Source organism: Rhinopithecus roxellana, chromosome 10, assembly GCF_007565055.1.
Source record: "Rhinopithecus roxellana isolate Shanxi Qingling chromosome 10, ASM756505v1, whole genome shotgun sequence".
NCBI classification, from domain to species: Eukaryota; Metazoa; Chordata; class Mammalia; order Primates; family Cercopithecidae; genus Rhinopithecus; species Rhinopithecus roxellana.
The window spans coordinates 23,550,352-23,568,279 of NC_044558.1; the positions used below are offsets into that span (position 1 = coordinate 23,550,352).

The 17,928-nt window shown below is 38.8% G+C and overlaps 1 protein-coding gene across 1 annotated transcript in view; it reads left to right on the forward strand.

The window, feature by feature from the left end:
- Window positions 1-17,928, forward strand: part of UTP20 (UTP20 small subunit processome component) — a 109,438-nt gene that overhangs the window by 25,372 nt on the left and 66,138 nt on the right. The window contains exons 16-25 of the mRNA XM_010357205.2: window positions 370-520; window positions 1,143-1,205; window positions 2,302-2,460; window positions 3,871-3,947; window positions 5,805-5,884; window positions 6,113-6,353; window positions 11,152-11,337; window positions 13,206-13,296; window positions 14,791-14,876; window positions 15,445-15,570. Coding sequence (XP_010355507.2) covers window positions 370-520; window positions 1,143-1,205; window positions 2,302-2,460; window positions 3,871-3,947; window positions 5,805-5,884; window positions 6,113-6,353; window positions 11,152-11,337; window positions 13,206-13,296; window positions 14,791-14,876; window positions 15,445-15,570 — 1,260 coding nt within the window. The remainder of the gene's footprint in view (window positions 1-369; window positions 521-1,142; window positions 1,206-2,301; window positions 2,461-3,870; window positions 3,948-5,804; window positions 5,885-6,112; window positions 6,354-11,151; window positions 11,338-13,205; window positions 13,297-14,790; window positions 14,877-15,444; window positions 15,571-17,928) is intronic.

The window sequence follows — 17,928 nt, forward strand, 5'->3', positions numbered from 1 at the left end:
CCTGGCACATGACAAACACTTAATAAATATTACATATATGTATTTTTTAACAAAGACTATATATATATATATCATATGGCTGTCATTTACAACTATGTGGATTGAAGAGGCAACATTGGAGTCTAGCATATTCTACTCCCTCCTCTGCCTGCAACCAGCTGTGTGTCTTTGCATACGTCACTCATTATCACTCATTATTGCTAGGCCTCAGATTCTTTATCTATGAAGTGAGCCAAATGTCCACATGAGACTTTTGCCTGTTACCTTTTACATTTTCTTCATCAGTGATCATTTTCTGTGGCTTATACTATAGTCTAGATACTCTGGGTCATGTGGTGCAGTTTGGGTCTAATGAACATCTCGTTGCAGAACCTTTCCTCTGGAGCCATCTGTGTTGCTGTTGGCTGATCTCTATTATCAGAGATTATCCTTGTGTGGCTGCAAAGGGCCACTTTCCCAGGAGGCTTTAATGGAATTATTTCCCAAGTTACAAGCAAACATTTCAACTGGTGTATCCAAGGTAATGGTGTTTTGTGGTAGTGTGTCCACAGTCTCTCTATGGACTGCAGTGATTTTTAGAGCATCTTAGTTAGTAAGTGTTGCCGTGGGATGATTTCTTTTTAAAGCAATGATTCTTAAATGTTGGCCTGCAAACTGATTGCAGTAGGATTAGTTAGAGAGATTAACAAAAATACAAATTCTGGTTCCCTACCCTCAAAGATTCCAATTCAGTAGGGCTAGGGTAGAACTGAAAAATCAACATAGTTTTTTTTTTTTTTTAAGTCTCCTAGGTGGTTCTCCTGCTCATTTAGGTATGCAGAAATACCTGAATATTGTACGTTACTTAGGAATAAAAATCACTAACTTTAATTGAATTGTCAGCTTAATCAACTTCTTTGTACTTATTTACAGACACGGTTATAGTGTCATAGTTCAAAGAAACTACTAATTGTTCCATGTACTATTTTAACTAGGTGTTGGTTGGTGTTGAATATGAAATAAGGGCTAGAATAGGCACGTATTACTCTGGTCAAATGTTATTTTTTTTATAATAGTATAAAACTTAAATCTTGCTGACTGTGAATCAGTTTCTTTTTATGGTTAAAATTTGGAATTTGAAAGATGCCTTTTACTTTCTCCAGATTCGGCTTTTGACAATAAGGATCCTAAATCATTTTGATGTCCAGCTTCCGGAATTAATGGAGGTATTTTAACTGTTTGAGTGGATAGGTTTTAAAAAAAATATAGTTTTACATATTATTCTAGTTTCCAAAATGATACCTTTGCAGAAAATTAGTACACTATATATCTATCATAAAAATTGTTTTGTTTTTTTTTTTTTTTTGGTAACTCTTACTCCTGTCTACCCATAAAGTCACCACTGGAAATCCACCGTTAATTGGTGAATATTCTTTCAGACTTTTTGAATACACACACACACATAATTTAAACAAATGATATCACGGGGTTTTTCCATATGATTACCTCTATATCTGCCTCATACCTCATTTCTTTTCTTTTTACGGGATCTCACTCTGTCACCTAGGCTGGAATGCAGTGGCGTGATTTTGGCTCACTGCAATCTCCACCTCCCTGGCTCAAGTGATCCTCCTGGCTCAGCCTTCCAAGTAGCTGGGATTATAGGCGCCTGCCACCACACCTGGCTAATTTTTGTATTGTTAGTAGAGATGGAGTTTTGCCGTGTTGGCAAGGCTGGTCTCAAACTCCAGACCTCAAGTGATCTGCCCACCTCATCCTCCCAAAGTGCTGGGATTACAGGTGTGAGCCACTGTACCCAGCCAGTATCTATCTCATTCCTTTTGAAGTTTGAATACTACTCCCAGTTGAGAATGTTTTATTTAGCCATTTGCTTCTTGATGGATGGTTGGGTGGGTTTTGCATTTTTTTAGGGTTTCAAACAATACTGCAGCGAACATCCTTATACAGATATGTTTATGTAGGGAAATAGTTCCATAATGCAGATGACTAGGAGTAAATTTGTGGAGCGAAAGCATGTATATATTTTTATTTCGACAATGTTGCCAATCAATTTGAGTGACTTGAGCATGATTTTCCTGTTTTTTAGTTGTCATTTATGCACTAGACACTAAATTATCTACCAAGAAGTAAATGTTATGGGGAGAAAAGAATCATTTACCAAAACAAAAGTGTTGCTTATTTCATTAAAAATATTCACATATTCCAGTTTTTCTGTTTTTGGACCTTCGGTCACATTTCATGTTCATTTTGGAAAATAAAAATACTGACTGGTCTTCTCCGTGGTTTTCTCTGGGTATTCAGGATGATGGGCTCTCCGAGCGGCAGTCTGTCTTTGCTGTATTACGCCAGGCAGAACTTGTTCCAGCAACTGTGAATGACTATAGAGAGAAGCTTCTTCATTTGAGAAAACTAAGACATGATGTGGTGCAGGCTGCTGTCCCTGATGGGCCGTTACAGGAGGTAAAAATAGTGTTTTTTTTTTTTTTTTCCTTTTTAATTCATGCTTGAAATCCTATTTTGGGAAGCATACCAAGTAGTCACCAAAATAATAATAATCATTTAAAAATAATAAGGGAAATCCCCAGTTCTCTTACATGCTTTGAGTTAAATAGCTTTGCCAGCTTTTTCAGTAGTAGGAATAATTTAGTGTTCCCTGTTTCAGGCTTGAGCCACCGTACCTGGCCATGTTAGTACGTTGTTAGAAATGAGTAAGCAGGGGCTCATTGAACCTGAGTAATGCAGGTAGGTAGGTAGGTAGGTGGGTAGTGGCAACAGGAGGACTCAATGTCAGATTTAAAGCCTGCTCTTCCCTAGATTTGTTTGCTGCTGCAGAACATCAGCCCTTTATGTTTGTTTGTTTGTTTGTTTGTTTTTTGAGACAGAGTCTTGCTCTGTCGCCCAGGCTGGAGTGCAGTGGCATGATCTCTGCTCACTACAAGCTCCGCCTCCTGGGTTCACGCCATTCTCCTGCCTCAGCTCCCAAGTCACTGGAACTAGAGGTGCCCGCCACTACACCCAGCTAATTTTTTTGTATTTTTAGTAGAGACGGGGTTTCACTGCGTTAGCCAGGAGGGTTTCGATCTCCTGACCTCATGATCCGCCCTCCTCGGCCTCTCAAAGTGCTGGGATTACAGGCATGAGCCACCACACCCGGCCCAGTCTTCTATGTTTTATATCAGGGTTTTCATTCCTTGACCCTTGAAGATACATCGCGGACCCCTTTGGGAGTAAGGCCAAAGGGAGGCATTCTCCCTTCAGTCAGAAGAGTTCTTCTCTTACCTATTTTATGTATTAGGATCTTCTGTTTCATTTGGATAAAAGACTGCTGCTAGAATATATACAAACACCTCACCCCTAAATAGTAATAAAACCACCAGTCTGAATGGTGCCTCCCTAGCACATTACTCCCTAGTAATAATGACCCTTATTCCAAAAGGTGACTGGGAAACTTTGGACCTTCTGACTGAACTTGCAAAGCCTCAGTCATTCACAGCATGTTTCCTTGCATTCTTTGGCATGTGTGCATTACTGACTACTGTTGAAGTTTTGTCTTAATCTGGTGACAGCAACATTTGTTAGAAGGGAATTTAATCATTAGTCAAATCTGTACATCTAAATGAATGAACACCTGGAGTGAATTTGAATACTATATTTGCTGCAGTGATTCTTATATTTTAAATAGTGAGTGACATTTTGGGGAGAAGAGGAAAATTAGTATACAATGAAGTTTGGATTGGTGCCTGCAATTTTTTTTCGTATCGCATAGGCTTCTTTCCAAACCTCAGGTTGTCCAACTTGAGATGTTTGCATTTTAGTACTTCTGTATTGTATTTCATTACCCACTATTAAACTAGTCTCCTGTAATTGCAGGTGCCGCTTCGTTATTTGTTAGGCATGCTATATATTAATTTCAGTGCACTCTGGGATCCTGTTATTGAACTCATAAGGTAAACATGGGTTAAATGGGATGAAACTATTATACTTTAATTACTGCAGAATGATGGGGCCCAGATTATACTCCTCCTAGGTATGATTTAAATGAATGAGTATATATGGTATTTACAGTACTTTAAATCCTTTGTGAGACAAGGTGAATTAAAAATAAACATGAAGAATTCTCTCTGATGCCACATCTTCAGTAGTTCCAATGTTGTATGTGTGTCTCTTTGTGTGTTGAAATAACTTTGGAGGAGTTTCTCTTTTTGCTTTTTATGATACTTTTGTGTTCTTAAAATTTGTTACAGCAAGGAAGTATAATAGTTGCATAATTTGATTTCTATATATTGAGTCACTGAGCCATACTTTAAAAATACTTTTTCAAAACCTTGCTGTCTAGTATTCAAAATCCCTTTAGCCCCAAAAAGCCTTCAGTGGTCACGTGGAAAATACATGCTATAGGCCGAGTGCAGTGGCTCATGCCTGTAATCCCAGCACTTTGGGAGGCTGAGGCAGGCAGATCACCTGAGGTTGGGAGTTCGAGACCAGCCTGACCAACATGGAGAAACCCCATCTCTACTAAAAATACAAAATTAGCCAGGCATGGTGGCGCATGCCTGTAATGCTAGCGACTCGGGAGGCTGAGGCAGGAGAATCGCTTGAACCTGGGAGGTGGAGGTTGCGGTGAACCAAGATTGCGCCATTGCACTCCAGCCTGGGCAACGAGCAAAACTCTGTGTCAAAAAAAAAAAAGAAAAGAATATACACATTATGGCTCATGTGTAGAAATCTGTCTTCAGACATTTGTCTTCAGATAATACACACTCACTTTTTTATCACATTGGAAATATGTCATGTGAGACCTTTCAAACCCCCAACGATTAGTTATTCTTATTTGACAGAATAAGAGAGTTAACATTTATAGACCAATCCCTTTACAATTTGAAACCAATTTGTCTACCTTTACTACCCTTGTCTACCTTTTCCTACACTTTGTCTACCTTTTACTACCCTTCAAAGCCATCAAAACCAATGTGCCAAAAGCAAGATCCTCCCAACATCAGCTTCATTATTTTGTTTATTATACTTTCAGAAGAGAGAATTTGACATATGTGTTACCAGTAGCACACTGTCAACAGCATTGGTTCTTCAATTACTGAATGTCATGAGACATTCTCCCTAGTGGCTGGGCTGTCTTCCTGTTGGGTACCTCTGTTTGGAAGGACAGAAACAACAACATACTTGTTGGTTTGTTTTCTGAGTAGAGTCAGTCTGCAACATATACAGTTCATGTCATGTATAAAGTTTATGCATACTCTTAGAAAATTAGTGACAGAGTATTCGAGAGTATTGTTGCTAGGATATCAAACTACATAAGCACTTTATGTGATCCATCTAATGTCTCCTTTTAAGTTCTGAAAAGTATGTTTCATGTAGTTAGTAAATGTTTATTTTGCCTTTGTGTTAATAAGTGTATTTAAATTTGGTGAAGGAAAACTCACTATTTTTACGTTAGTTTTGAACAAACTGACTTTTCTCTCCAGAGGGCTCCTTCTTCTCTTAATGGATCTTATTCATGCCCCATGCCCCAGTTTTATTAGTGTGCCTTTAAAAATTATTTTCTCTTAAGGATCTACTTACATTTTAAAAAATACTCTTTAGTGCTTTATGACTATAAAAATAGTTTATGCTCAGTGCAGGCGTTTTGAAATATATAGAAAAGTACAAAAGGTGTTTATGACTCCACACTGAGGGATAACCTAATTAACATTTTAGTTACATCCTTTCACTCTTATTTTTTTTTTTTCCGTGAGCAATCTTAAAATGACCGTTCCACACTTTTAGTTTTGTGATTTTTTTTTCCATAGTTCTCATGCACATGAAATGGAAAATAAGCAATTTTGGAAAGTCTACTATGAGCATCTAGAAAAAGCAGCTACACATGCTGGTATGTAAGGGGTTGTGAGGAGGCTGCAAAGAAAAATGGTTAACTGTTTTGTTTTTACTGCCTAATTACTCACGAAATTGGAAAACAGAGATGAAGCATATATTATCTTGATAACTTTTGGGAGTGACATTGTTTCCTTACATTATAGAGAAAGAAATACCCTCTCTTGTGGAAATACTTAAGATAAATGTTGATATTTGTCTGGTGGTTTTGACAACTTTCTTGCAGAGAAAGAACTACAGAATGATATGACAGATGAGAAGTCCGTTGGAGATGAAAGTTGGGAGCAGACCCAGGAAGGAGATGTTGGAACTCTTTACCATGAGCAGTTAGCATTGAAAACTGACTGTCGGGAAAGACTTGACCACACCAACTTCAGATTCCTGCTCTGGAGAGCTCTGACAAAATTCCCAGAAAGAGTAGAGCCACGGTCCAGGGAGCTTTCCCCGCTTTTCTTGAGATTTATCAAGTAAGTTTCCTCTTCTAAGAATATGTCCCTGGTGGGGCATGAAGAAGAGAACGTGAGAAGTATTAACCTCCCAAAATGGGCTGAGTTCTTGTTTTTTTGTTTTTTGTCTTTTTTCTTTCTGCTTCCAATCATCTGTTAGGCTGAGTTCTTTATACATCTGTCACATTTTCAAATCATTGGCGCAGCTATAAATCACTGGCTCTATCAGATAATGACTAAACCAATTTAGTTCACCGTTTAATTTTGATCTGAATCACAATTTAACGAGCACACCAATGGTATTAATAAAAACTTCCAGGTTACAGTATAAGAAGGGCCACATTGAATTTGATTCATGTAGAAAGGCCTTATTGTTTCTTGCCCTGTTATTCATTACTTTATTGCCTGCCTGGGGCTTGAGGGTATTTTCCAGTGACCCAGCACCAACACTGCTTGGGGCCTCTTGGTGTTTCTGCCTGTGATGCTGAGGAATAACAAGAGTTTTCTGGAGCATTCTTTTGTTTTGCCTGGATATGCTATGTGAGAGTCTGATTGTATTAAAATTAAAGATGAGGGGTGTGGTGTGCAGAACATTACTAAGTAATACATAAAAAGCATGTTTCACTATAGTAGTTTCCTGGGAAAATGCTGTAGGGTTAGGTCAAGCAGGCCATAAACCACAACATGCCTGGCTTGTTCAGAGAACAGGAAGATCTGAGTGGTTCTAGCAGAGTGCTCCAGGGAGGACATGGTTGGAGATAAGGGCAGAAAGTCAGCAGGACACGAAAGTGTGTAGGCCTTTAAGTGAAAGGAAGGACTTTGGCCCTTACTTTCGGTGACATGAGAAGCCATTTGGAGGTTTAAGGAGAAAGCTGACCTGACCTAGGTTTTCTTAAGGATTTTTATGGCTGCTGTGTTGAGAATAGACTGTAGAATGACATTGGTGAGAGTAGAGAGACCAGTCATGAGGAGATTGCAAGTCCAGGCAAGAAGTGATGGCGACTTAACCAAAGTTATAGCAGTGAAGATGGGTATTTTTTGAATGATTTCAATTCGATAAGATACATTTATGAAAGGTTGCAACTAGATCAGCCTGTGAGATTTGCCGCAGATGTGGGATGGGTGTGTGTGGTGGGGAGTGGGACAGGAAGGAGGGAGGGAAGGAAAGGGGGAGGGACAGAATCAAGGATGTTCCCTAAGACTTTGGCCTGAGCAACCAGAAGAAAGTTCCAATTTACTGAGATGGGAGGAATGCAGGAGTTGCAAGTTTGTCAGGGAGAATTAAAAGTTCATTTTTAGATGTTTTAAGTTTGGGACACTGAATAAATAACCAAGTAGAGTTGTCATGTGGAAAGGCATTTAATTTAGAACTTCAAACCTCAAGGGAAAGGTTTGATCTGGAGATAACAAATTGGAAATTATCAATATATGGATGGTATTAAAGATCAGATAGGGGAATAAAGTCATCTAGAGCATAACTGTAGAGAGAAAAGACTTTCGGGGACTGATACCAATATTTCGAAGTTGGGAGATAAGGAACCAGCAAAGGAAGCCAGGAAAGAGTGATAGAAGAAGAAAGACCACTTGGTATCCTGGAAACCAAGTGAAGAGACTAAAGGCGGCCATAATCAGTTGACTCACATGTGTCTGAGAAATCAATCAGTTGAGGAATAAAGTGACCATTGGCTTTGGAGTGACTTTAGAGTGACCCACATGAAGGTGACCTTAATGAGTTGTTTTGATTAATCTGATAGGGATGACAACCTGATTAAAATAAGCTCGGCCAGGCACAGTGGCTCATCATGCCTGTAATCTCAGCACTTTGGGAGGCCTAGGCAGGTGGATCATGAGGTCAGGAGATTGAGACCATCCTGGCTAACACAGTGAAACCCCGTCTCTACTAAAAATACAAAAAATTAGCCGGGCGTGGTGGCAGGTGCCTGTAGTCCCAGCTACTCGGGAGGCTGAGGCAGGAGAATGACGTGAACCCGGGAGGGAGAGCTTGCAGTGAGCTGAGATCACGCCACTGCACTCCAGCCTGGGCGACAGAGCGAGACTCCATCTCAAAAAAAAAAAAACAAACTCAAGAAAGAGGAAAAGAAAAATGAAAACAGCAAGTTTTTGTAGTGAAAAAGAAGCAGACATAGGGATGTAGGTGGAGGGAAGCGTGGGGGCAGAGAGGGAGCTGTTGTTGTTGAGGTTAAGACAGTGTTGGCTGGGCACAGTGACTCACACTTGTAATCGCAGCACTTTGAGAGGCCTAGGTGGGCAGACCACATGAGATCAGGAGTTCAAGACCAGCCTGGTGAAATCCCGTCTCTACTAAAAATACAAAAATTAGCTGGGCATGGTGGTGTGTGCCTTAAGTCCCAGCTACTTGGGAGGCTGAGGCAGGAGAATCACTTGAACCTGGAGGCAGAGGTTGCAGTGAGCTGAGATCGTGCCATGGCAACTCCAGCCTGGGCAACAGAGACAGAATGAGACTTTGTCTCTGCTCCCAGAAAAAGAGTTAACAGTGTGTATGTATGTGATACCAGTGCAAATGATCCAGATGGAAAGGGAAAATTGGTAATGCAAGAAAGGATAAAAGGGCTAGAACCAGCCAGGTGCGGTGGCTCACACCTGTAATCCCAGCACTTTGGGAGGTCGAGGTGGGGAGATCACAAGGTCAGGAGTTCAAGACCAGCCTGGCCAATATGATGAACCCCTATGTCTACCAAAAATCCAAAAATTAGCCAGGCCTGGTGGCCTGCACCTGTAGTCCCAGCTACTTGGGAGGCTGAGGCAGAAGAATCGCTTGAACCCAGGCCACGGCACTCCAGCTTGGGTGACAGAGTGAGATTCTGTCTAAAACAAAAATAAAAGGCTAGAATCATATCTTCAAATAGGTAAGAGGAGATGGATACAGTGCATAAATTCAAAGGTTTGCATGAATAATTCATTCTGGCAAGGCACAAGCAAAGATGTAGCAGGTCAGTAGATATAGTGGCAGAAGAGCAATGATTTTCTCTTTTTCAAATAATTCTTTGGGCATAAATTTATAGAATAAGAATGATGTTTAGCTTTTTTTGCTTTGTTTTGAGGGTTATATAAAATAACGTTTATCAGTTTTTTTAATTACAAGGGCTATACATATGCCAGCTGGCATTTGTGGTATTAGTAGCATATAAACTTCATACCATGTTAATTTTCCAAGTTTTTCCCTAAAGAATTAGTTTACCCCATAACTTAAGGATAAGATCTTACTCTAATGGTACGAGATGCTGTGGGGTAGAGGTAGAAACAGGAGCCTGTAACAGGGAGTGGGTCTCTGAGTTTAGAAAGATTTAGAGACTAAAGATATACAATTCTAAGAAATGTTTAAATTAATACTGGTTGGCATGGATTACCTGTAAATAATACATTTATAGATGATCTGAACTAATGAAAAACCCAAATGTCACCTTGAATTATGACTTTGAAGTATATTATAGGCTTTTTATTTTTTGGCTAGCAATTTATATTTCTAAATATGTTTCAACTAATTTGTGAATCCCTTGTAAACATTCTCTGAGATGAACCAAACCAGAAACAAGAACAAATGACTAACAATGGCAACAGCATGCTAATAAAAGGTTATATTTAGTGAGTACTTACTGTGTGCTGGGCACTCTTATAGATGCTTTATGTGAATTGTTTTATTTAAAAGATGAAAGAGTGAACATGCTGTTCATGGAGATAAAGGTTACAGAATGTAATATGTGGTTGATTGAATGTTGCAAGTATAATAGGTATGTTATTAAGTGGATGATGGTGTAGTTTGTAACTTGCAGAAACTTTACTTGTTTCATTCATCCAGTTTTTTATTTATTAAGTGCTAGAATCTACTGCTAGATGAAAATACCCAGTACCATAGTGTCCCAGCCCTCAGATTGTAGTTTAATGTTATTGGTCTGGAGGTTAACTTGGGCTAAGCTAGAGTTTCTTTTAGGAGGGTTGGTAGGGTGCTATCCTATTTTATCAGTGTGTTTTTGAGTGAGGACTTGAAAGGCCATCCAATCAGTTTCCTAGCTTCTTTAGCCCAGTGCCCTGCATTCAATAGACAACAAAAGGTTAACTGTTTGGATGAGTGGATGAAAGTGACACAAACTAATGCATTAAATGACAGACTTCAAGATAATATTAATTAATTGCAACATTGGACTAAAAATAAAGGATGAAATTTAATAAGAACAAAGTGAATACCGTATTAAGCTTAGCTGCACAAGCCAAGAAGAGATAAAACATAAAGACCCATTGATTTTCATTACATGGACATTCAGTTTCAATCTTTGTCATGTTGTGGCTGCTCAAAAAATTTCTGGAGATGGTAGTTCCATCTGTCTTATCAATCCATACCTGGAGGACTAAATTTTGTGGTACTTTCAAGAGAACTTTGGCAAAGTAGAATGTATCTGATGGAAAGTGACCAGCACAGTCCTAATGCTATACTTTAATCATTTAATATCATACATCCCTAACCCCTCATCCCCCAGTGATGGTTCCAGAGACAGGGAGGCTGATTTCCACTTAGTCCAAAATAGACATGTCAAATATTTTCAATAGTGTAACAGTGGAATGGGCTATCTTCTACAGTTAGTGATTGGCTTGTCAAATAGCATACTAAAGAAGGGCCAAATTAAAAAAAAGAGTAATATTGTGGAAGCTTGACTAAGGTGCCACTGATGTCTCTTCAGTGTGTGAATCTGTGAGCTGTGGACATCTCTCATGAGCAGAATCAGGACCTTTCAGATTGGTGTGCATTCTTTATCAGTCTCCTGTGACTTTCTTTCCACGGTAGCAATGAGTATTACCCAGCAGATCTGCAAGTTGCTCCAACCCAGGATCTGCGGAGAAAAGGCAAAGGGATGGTGGCAGAGGAAATCGAAGAGGAACCTGCCGCAGGAGATGATGAAGAGTTGGAGGAAGAGGCAGTGCCCCAGGATGAATCCTCACAGAAGAAGAAGACAAGAAGAGCCGCAGCAAAGTAAGTTCACCATTGCTGAAAGATCACAGATCCACAGTTCTAGGAGGAACAGGAAGAGGTCTCTATGGCTTTATACAAAATCAACTACTCAGATAATTGTTTACATAAGCACTACATCTTCCTGGGATTTTCTTTAACGGACTAAAACTGTCAGTCTTCCAAGTTTTTTGGTTGGTTACTTATTATTAGTTTTTTCTTGGTTAACCACATAATGTTAGTTTGGGGGACTTTTGAGAGTCGTCTAGTTGTAGCTCCTTTTTATAGATGAGAACTTTGGGACCTGGAGTGTTTGGATGTTCTTTTGACCTTTGTCGTTCACTTTCCCAGCATGAGGGTATTGTGTTTGCATCCTAGGGGAACATGTAATGGAACATCCTTTTTCTTATAAATAATCATGTTAGCACTTTTTTTTTCCTTCCACCTACCTTCCCCACCATCCTGTTAGCACTTTTCTCTGCCTTTTAACTTGTCTCCTACTGGTTACTTTTTTCTCATGCTGTTGTTACACTCTCTTTCTTATTCTCTTAGTGTTCTTTTACCTAAATTGTTAGAAACCTAAAAGAAGAACTGATCAAGCTTCTAGAAGGTACTTCAGCTTACTTGATGATTGAATTGACTGTCTCATGTCTCCTGGATTGGTGCAAATGTTATTTTAACACTTTAGATCTCAATCTGATATGCCCATTTGTTGCGTATTTCCCTTGAGCCATTTATTAGTTCATCCATTCAACAACTGTATTGAGTACCCTTTGCTAAGTGCTGGCGTGCAGGGATGAATTGTACAGAGCCACTGCAATGCAGGAGTAATAGTCAATCCTGCCTGGGTGAAATATTTTTATAGGAGAAATATTTTTAAAGAAGGTATTGGAGCACAGTAAGGAATTCCAGGCGTGGTGGCCCATGCCTGTAATCCCAGTACTTTGGGAGGCCAAGGTGGGTAGATCACTTGAGGTTAGGAGTTTGAGACCAGCCTGGCCAACATGGTAAAACCCTTTCTCTACTAAAAATATAAAAATTAGCCAGGCGTGGTGGTGCATGCCTGTAATCCCAGCTACTCGGGAGGCTGAGGCAGGAGAATCATTTGAACCCAGGAGGCAGAGATTGCCGTGAGCTGAGGTTGTGCCACTGCACTCCAGCCTGGGCCACAGATTGAGACTCCATCTTGAAAAAAAGAAAGACCCAGGGAAGGCCCTCTGATGCTGAAAGATGAAAGTTTGCCAGACAGCTAGAACAAACAAGGTCTTGTCCACTAACAGAAATAGTGTGTGAAGCACAGGGGCAGGAAAGATTACTGCCAGCCTTCATGTCACTATACAATACTCCCCCTTTTCCGTGGTTTCACTTCCCATGATTTCAGTTACCCATGGTCTACCACAGTCTGAAAATACTCAGATATATTTCTTCTTCCTTCTTGGTGAGCAAGAGCCATTGGTTGCCTAAACCTGGACTTCTGTTACCTGACATCTGTATTTACATTATGTGAAAGTGAGGGAGAATATATTCTACTACTTTTTGTCTGCCGCGTAGAACCTAGACGAGGAATAATTCCAAAAATTGTCTGAGTTCAATTTTGGAATATTTTACTATTTTGGTTGCTTTCTAATTTTTGTTCAATTTAAACCATTCTGAGCACACACTGAATGATTTTTTTGATGTGGAGAACCTGAATTTTAGGGACAGGACTGCCCAAAATATGAGATTTCTGGAGAATAATTTCCTAAATGTAAATAACTAAGTCTTGTTTGTTTAACAGTGAAACTATAGGCAGGGTGTTTGAAGTTCTAGTCAGAATAAAATTGTAGATAATGTCAGTTTAAGAAAATGATGTCAATTCTTTAAATCTGTAACACTGTTTTGTTTTTGTTTAGGCAATTAATTGCTCATTTGCAAGTTTTCTCTAAATTTTCAAATCCACGGGCCTTATATCTGGAATCCAAATTATATGAGTTATATCTTCAGGTCAGTAAAATAAACTCCTGGCACTATAATTCTTTGTGAACTTTTCTCTATTATTTTCTTTGTCAGAGTAGCTTAGATTTTCAATAGTTGCTGAATAGGGCCTATGTCTACATTTTAAGTATTAAAGGCTTTTTTTTTAAATTAATAGACATATTTTCAGTTATCTTGAGAAACAATTTTAGCACTAACTTAGCTGATTTTGAAAGCATTTTGGCTGACTAAACATTGACTGGCTGTGTTAACAGTGAGAATAGCAAACCATGAATTATATCATGGAAATTAGCTCTTAGAAGGGAGTAGGGTTTATACAAAAAAACAAGTGACTACTTTTCCCTTCTAGTTTAGTGAGACTTCATAAAGGACTGGGATTTCGGGATCTATTATAGTCTATTGCAGTCATAATTATGTGGCCCTGAAGTTCAGATAAGCTTGCAGAAAAAAATTAATGTTGGGCCGGGCGCTGTGGCTCATGCCTGTAATCGCAGCACTTTGGGAGGTCAGGAGATGGAGACCATCCTGGCTGACACGATGAGACCCCATCTCTACTAAACATACAAAAAATTAGCCGGGCGTGTTGGCGGGCGCCTGTAGTCCCAGCGACTTGGGAGGCTGACGCAGGAGAATGGCATGAACCTGGGAGGCGGAGCTTGCAGTGAGCTGAGACTGCACCACTGCACTCCAGCCTGGGCAACAGAGCAAGACTTCATCTAAAAAAAAATTAATTAATTAATTAATTAATGTCAGAAATGAAGTAAGCATTGAATGTCATTCTAAGCCATCTGGGGAAACAGATTCTTTTTTCATTTGGATGTTTTTCTTGGCATCTTATTGACTGTCATTACCTTCATAGGATAAGAGATTTTCCTTAGTACATGACCAGCCCAGTTGGCTTAAATCCAGATTCACATAGAGAATTGGCCTCACCAGCCTGGACACAGATGCTCATGTCTGTAATCACAGCACCTGGGAGGCCAAGGCGGGCAGATCACCTGAGCCCAGGAGTTTGAGACCAGCCTGGGCAACATGGTGAAACCGCGTCTGTACCAAAAACACAAAAAATTAGCCAGGTGTGGTGATGGGCGCCTGTGGTTCCAGCTTCTCAAGAGGCTGAGGCAAGAGAATTGCTTGAACCCAGGAGGCGGAGGTTGCAGTGAGTTGAGATTGCATCACTGCACTCCAGCCTGGGCAAGAGTCTCGGAAAAGAAAAAAAAGAGAGAGAGAGGATTGGCCTCACCCAAAAACTGGTAGACCCCAGGGTATGACTGTGGGATGCAGGTGTCAGAGAGTTTTGTTTCCATTTTTTAATTTGCACATATTCTGTTCATCTTTTTTTATTTCCAGGAAAATGTGAAGCTGTTGTTAGCAATCAGATTTATGTCTTGTCTAAAAATTTAGAATTTAGCAGATCTCATTTAGCAAATAACCACAAGTAAATTGCTGTCCTATGGTATATGTATGTATGACCTCATTAATTCTGTAAAATATTGTTCTTAGTTGTTGCTACACCAAGATCAAATGGTGCAAAAAATAACCTTGGATTGCATAATGACATATAAACATCCTCATATCCTCCCTTACAGGTAAGTTGCTTGAAGCTGAAAGAACTGCTATCTCTTTGGCTGATTTTTATATTTCTGCATAAGAGCTTCTTCTAGAATAATTTCTTAAAGGCCTAGGAAATTTCCCTTTTTTCTGAGGTCATCATATTTCCAAGCAAGAAATGAAAACGAGTAGTATATTTGTTGGGTTGTTCTCCATAGGTACTAAAATAGAGAATGTTAATTTTAAAAATGTGTTGTAAATAGTATGTCATTTTCCTCTTCTTATTAATATAATGCCATAAAATCTTGGTGGTTACTTAGAGAATCAAAGTCACTCTAAGAACTGAAGAAAGCTTTTTGTATCATGCTTTTTTGAACAGCTGAGTTATGGACAGAATCTAATCTTCTCTAATCCATTATACCTTTTGAAATGTGAAAATCTGTCACTTTAGGAGGTTTTTTTTGAGGATTTTCCTTTATGGATATCAACCATAATATGTACTATATACGTTATTTTAGTTATTACTCTGTGTACATATTTCACTCTTTCATTATTCAAAAGCACTGTTGATAAAATGGTGATGTGTGCTATTCTCTGTTTTTAAAGGGAAAACTTACAAAGGTTGCTTGAAGACAGAAGCTTTAAGGAAGAGATAGTGCATTTTAGCATTTCAGAAGATAATACTGTAGTGAAAACAGCCCACCGAGCTGATCTATTTCCTATTCTGATGAGGTATTTATGCTGTTTAAACACTGATTTTTAAAAAGTTAATAACAAACACAATTGTAAGTATAGTATTATGGTTCTTTCAACAATTGTAATAGAATATTTCATTTTATATTTTCCTTTGATTGCATTTTCTTTGGAGATGGGGTCTTGCTCTGTCACCCAGGCTGGAGTGCAGTGGCATGATCACAGCTCATTGCAGCCTTGACCTCTCAGGCTCAAGTGATGCTCCCACCTTGGCCTCCCAGCGTGCTAGGATTACAAGTGTGAGCCATCACCTCCAGCTGCTTGTTTTTTGAAATGTACTTTTGGGAGAAGTCAAATTGTTATAGAGACTAATTTTTGTTCCTAACATAAAGAAAGATCTTTATGTATGTATTTATTTTTTTTAGAGGGAGTCTCACTCTGTCACCCAGGCTGGAGTACAGTGGTATGATCTCAGCTCACTGCAACCTCCACCCTCCCAGGTTCAAGCTATTCTTGTGCCTCAGCCTCCTAAGTAGCTGGGATCACAAGTGTGTGCCACCATGCCTGGCTAATTTTTGTATTTTTAGTAGAAAAAGGGTTTCACCTTGTTGGCCAGGCTGGTCTCGAACTCCTGATCTCAGGTGATCCACACGCCTCTGCCTCCCAAAGTACTGGGATTACAGGCGTGAGCCACCATACCTGGCCCCTAATATAAAGAACGTTCTTACCATAGTATTGTAATAATAATATTAAAATTGAATTTAATATTTTCCTAAATTTTACTGTTGAGATACAGTAGAAATAATTCACTCCATTGTCCAAATATCATGTGATATTTAATGATGTTATTATTCTGTTAATTATAAATGGTGAGCACAAAGATGATCCATAAATAATACAAAGAAGTTTATATATGCTGGGTATAAAGAAAAATGAAGCTTAAATCTTTCATCTCACCAGCTCTGGAATGATAGGAATTGGAAAGATCATGGGATTGGGATTTAACAGAGGTTTGCTTTTGTTCCAGCCCTGTACTGTGTAGTTCTATCAGATAGGGAAAGTCTTTTAGATCCATTGGGCTTCTGTTTCCTTAATAGGAGCTGGTTCAGATGTGCTCTGGAGACTCTGCTAATAGTTGTCTAATGGCTCTCTTTAGTTCCATCTGTAGCCAGCGTTAAGATTCCATTTATAGCAAGCTTTAAGAACTTTACTATAATAGACACAAAAATATTTGAGTCAGTGAATATACAAAATTACTGTTATTGGTGGATTACAGAAACAATAAAAATAGCAGAAATCATCTTATATTTTATAAAATGTTTTATAACCTTTTTTCACTTAATATTTTACAAGAATTATCTTAGATCATGAAATGTTTCAAAATGTGATTCTTCGTCATATAGACAAGCCATCATTTACTTGTGTCAAGCATTTTGCCTGTCTGTAGTTTTTGTTGTTGTTTATTTTGTTTTTTTGCAAAATAGAAAATCTTACATTGAATACCTATAAATCTTATTCGATTGATGGATTAGAATAGATTCTTGATAGGAAAATTGATGAAGATTTTTAAACTTTTTGGTGTATATTACCAGATTGTTATTCAGAACTACTTCTTTTCAACCACAAGTTTGAACCACTTTATATTCCTACCAGCAGTAGAATTCCTGTTTTTACACCATTCCAACACTAGGGTGTTGTTTGTTATTATTTTTTGATGGTTTTAATTCTTGCTAATTTGTTGGTGATAAAGGATATCATGTTGTATGACTTCACATATTTTAGATTTACTAGTGAAGATGAATTGTTTTAAAAGATTATGGGTCATTTGTGTTTATTTTCTCATGAAATTTTTTTTTTTAATGTCTGACAATTGTATTTTCTAAAAGCAGGTAAATGATACTCCTCTCTGTTTTCTTCTCATTCTGTTTTAATTTGATTGTTTTATTCATCTGGAATTTATTTTGATGTATGAAATGAAATAACACCAACATGGTGAAACCCCATCTTTACTAAAAATACCAAAATTATCTGGGCGTGGTGGCACGTGCCTGTAATCCCAGCTATTTGGGAGGCTGAGGCAGGAGAATCACTTGAACCTGGGAGGCAGAGGTTGCAGTGAGCCGAGGTTGCGCCACTGCACTCCAGCCTGGGTGACAGAGCGAGACTCTGTCTCAAAATAAATAAATAAATAAATAAATAAATAATTTTTAAAAAAAGTCCAACCTTTCTCTGCTGATTTGAGAGCCATATTTATTTATTTCAGAGACGGGGTCTCTCTTTGTCACCCAGGCTGGAATGCAGTGGTGCAAACACAGCTCACTGCAGCCTCCATCTCCTGGGCTCCAGCGATCCTCCTGCCTTAGCTCCCCAAGTAGCTGGGACTACAGGCACATGCCA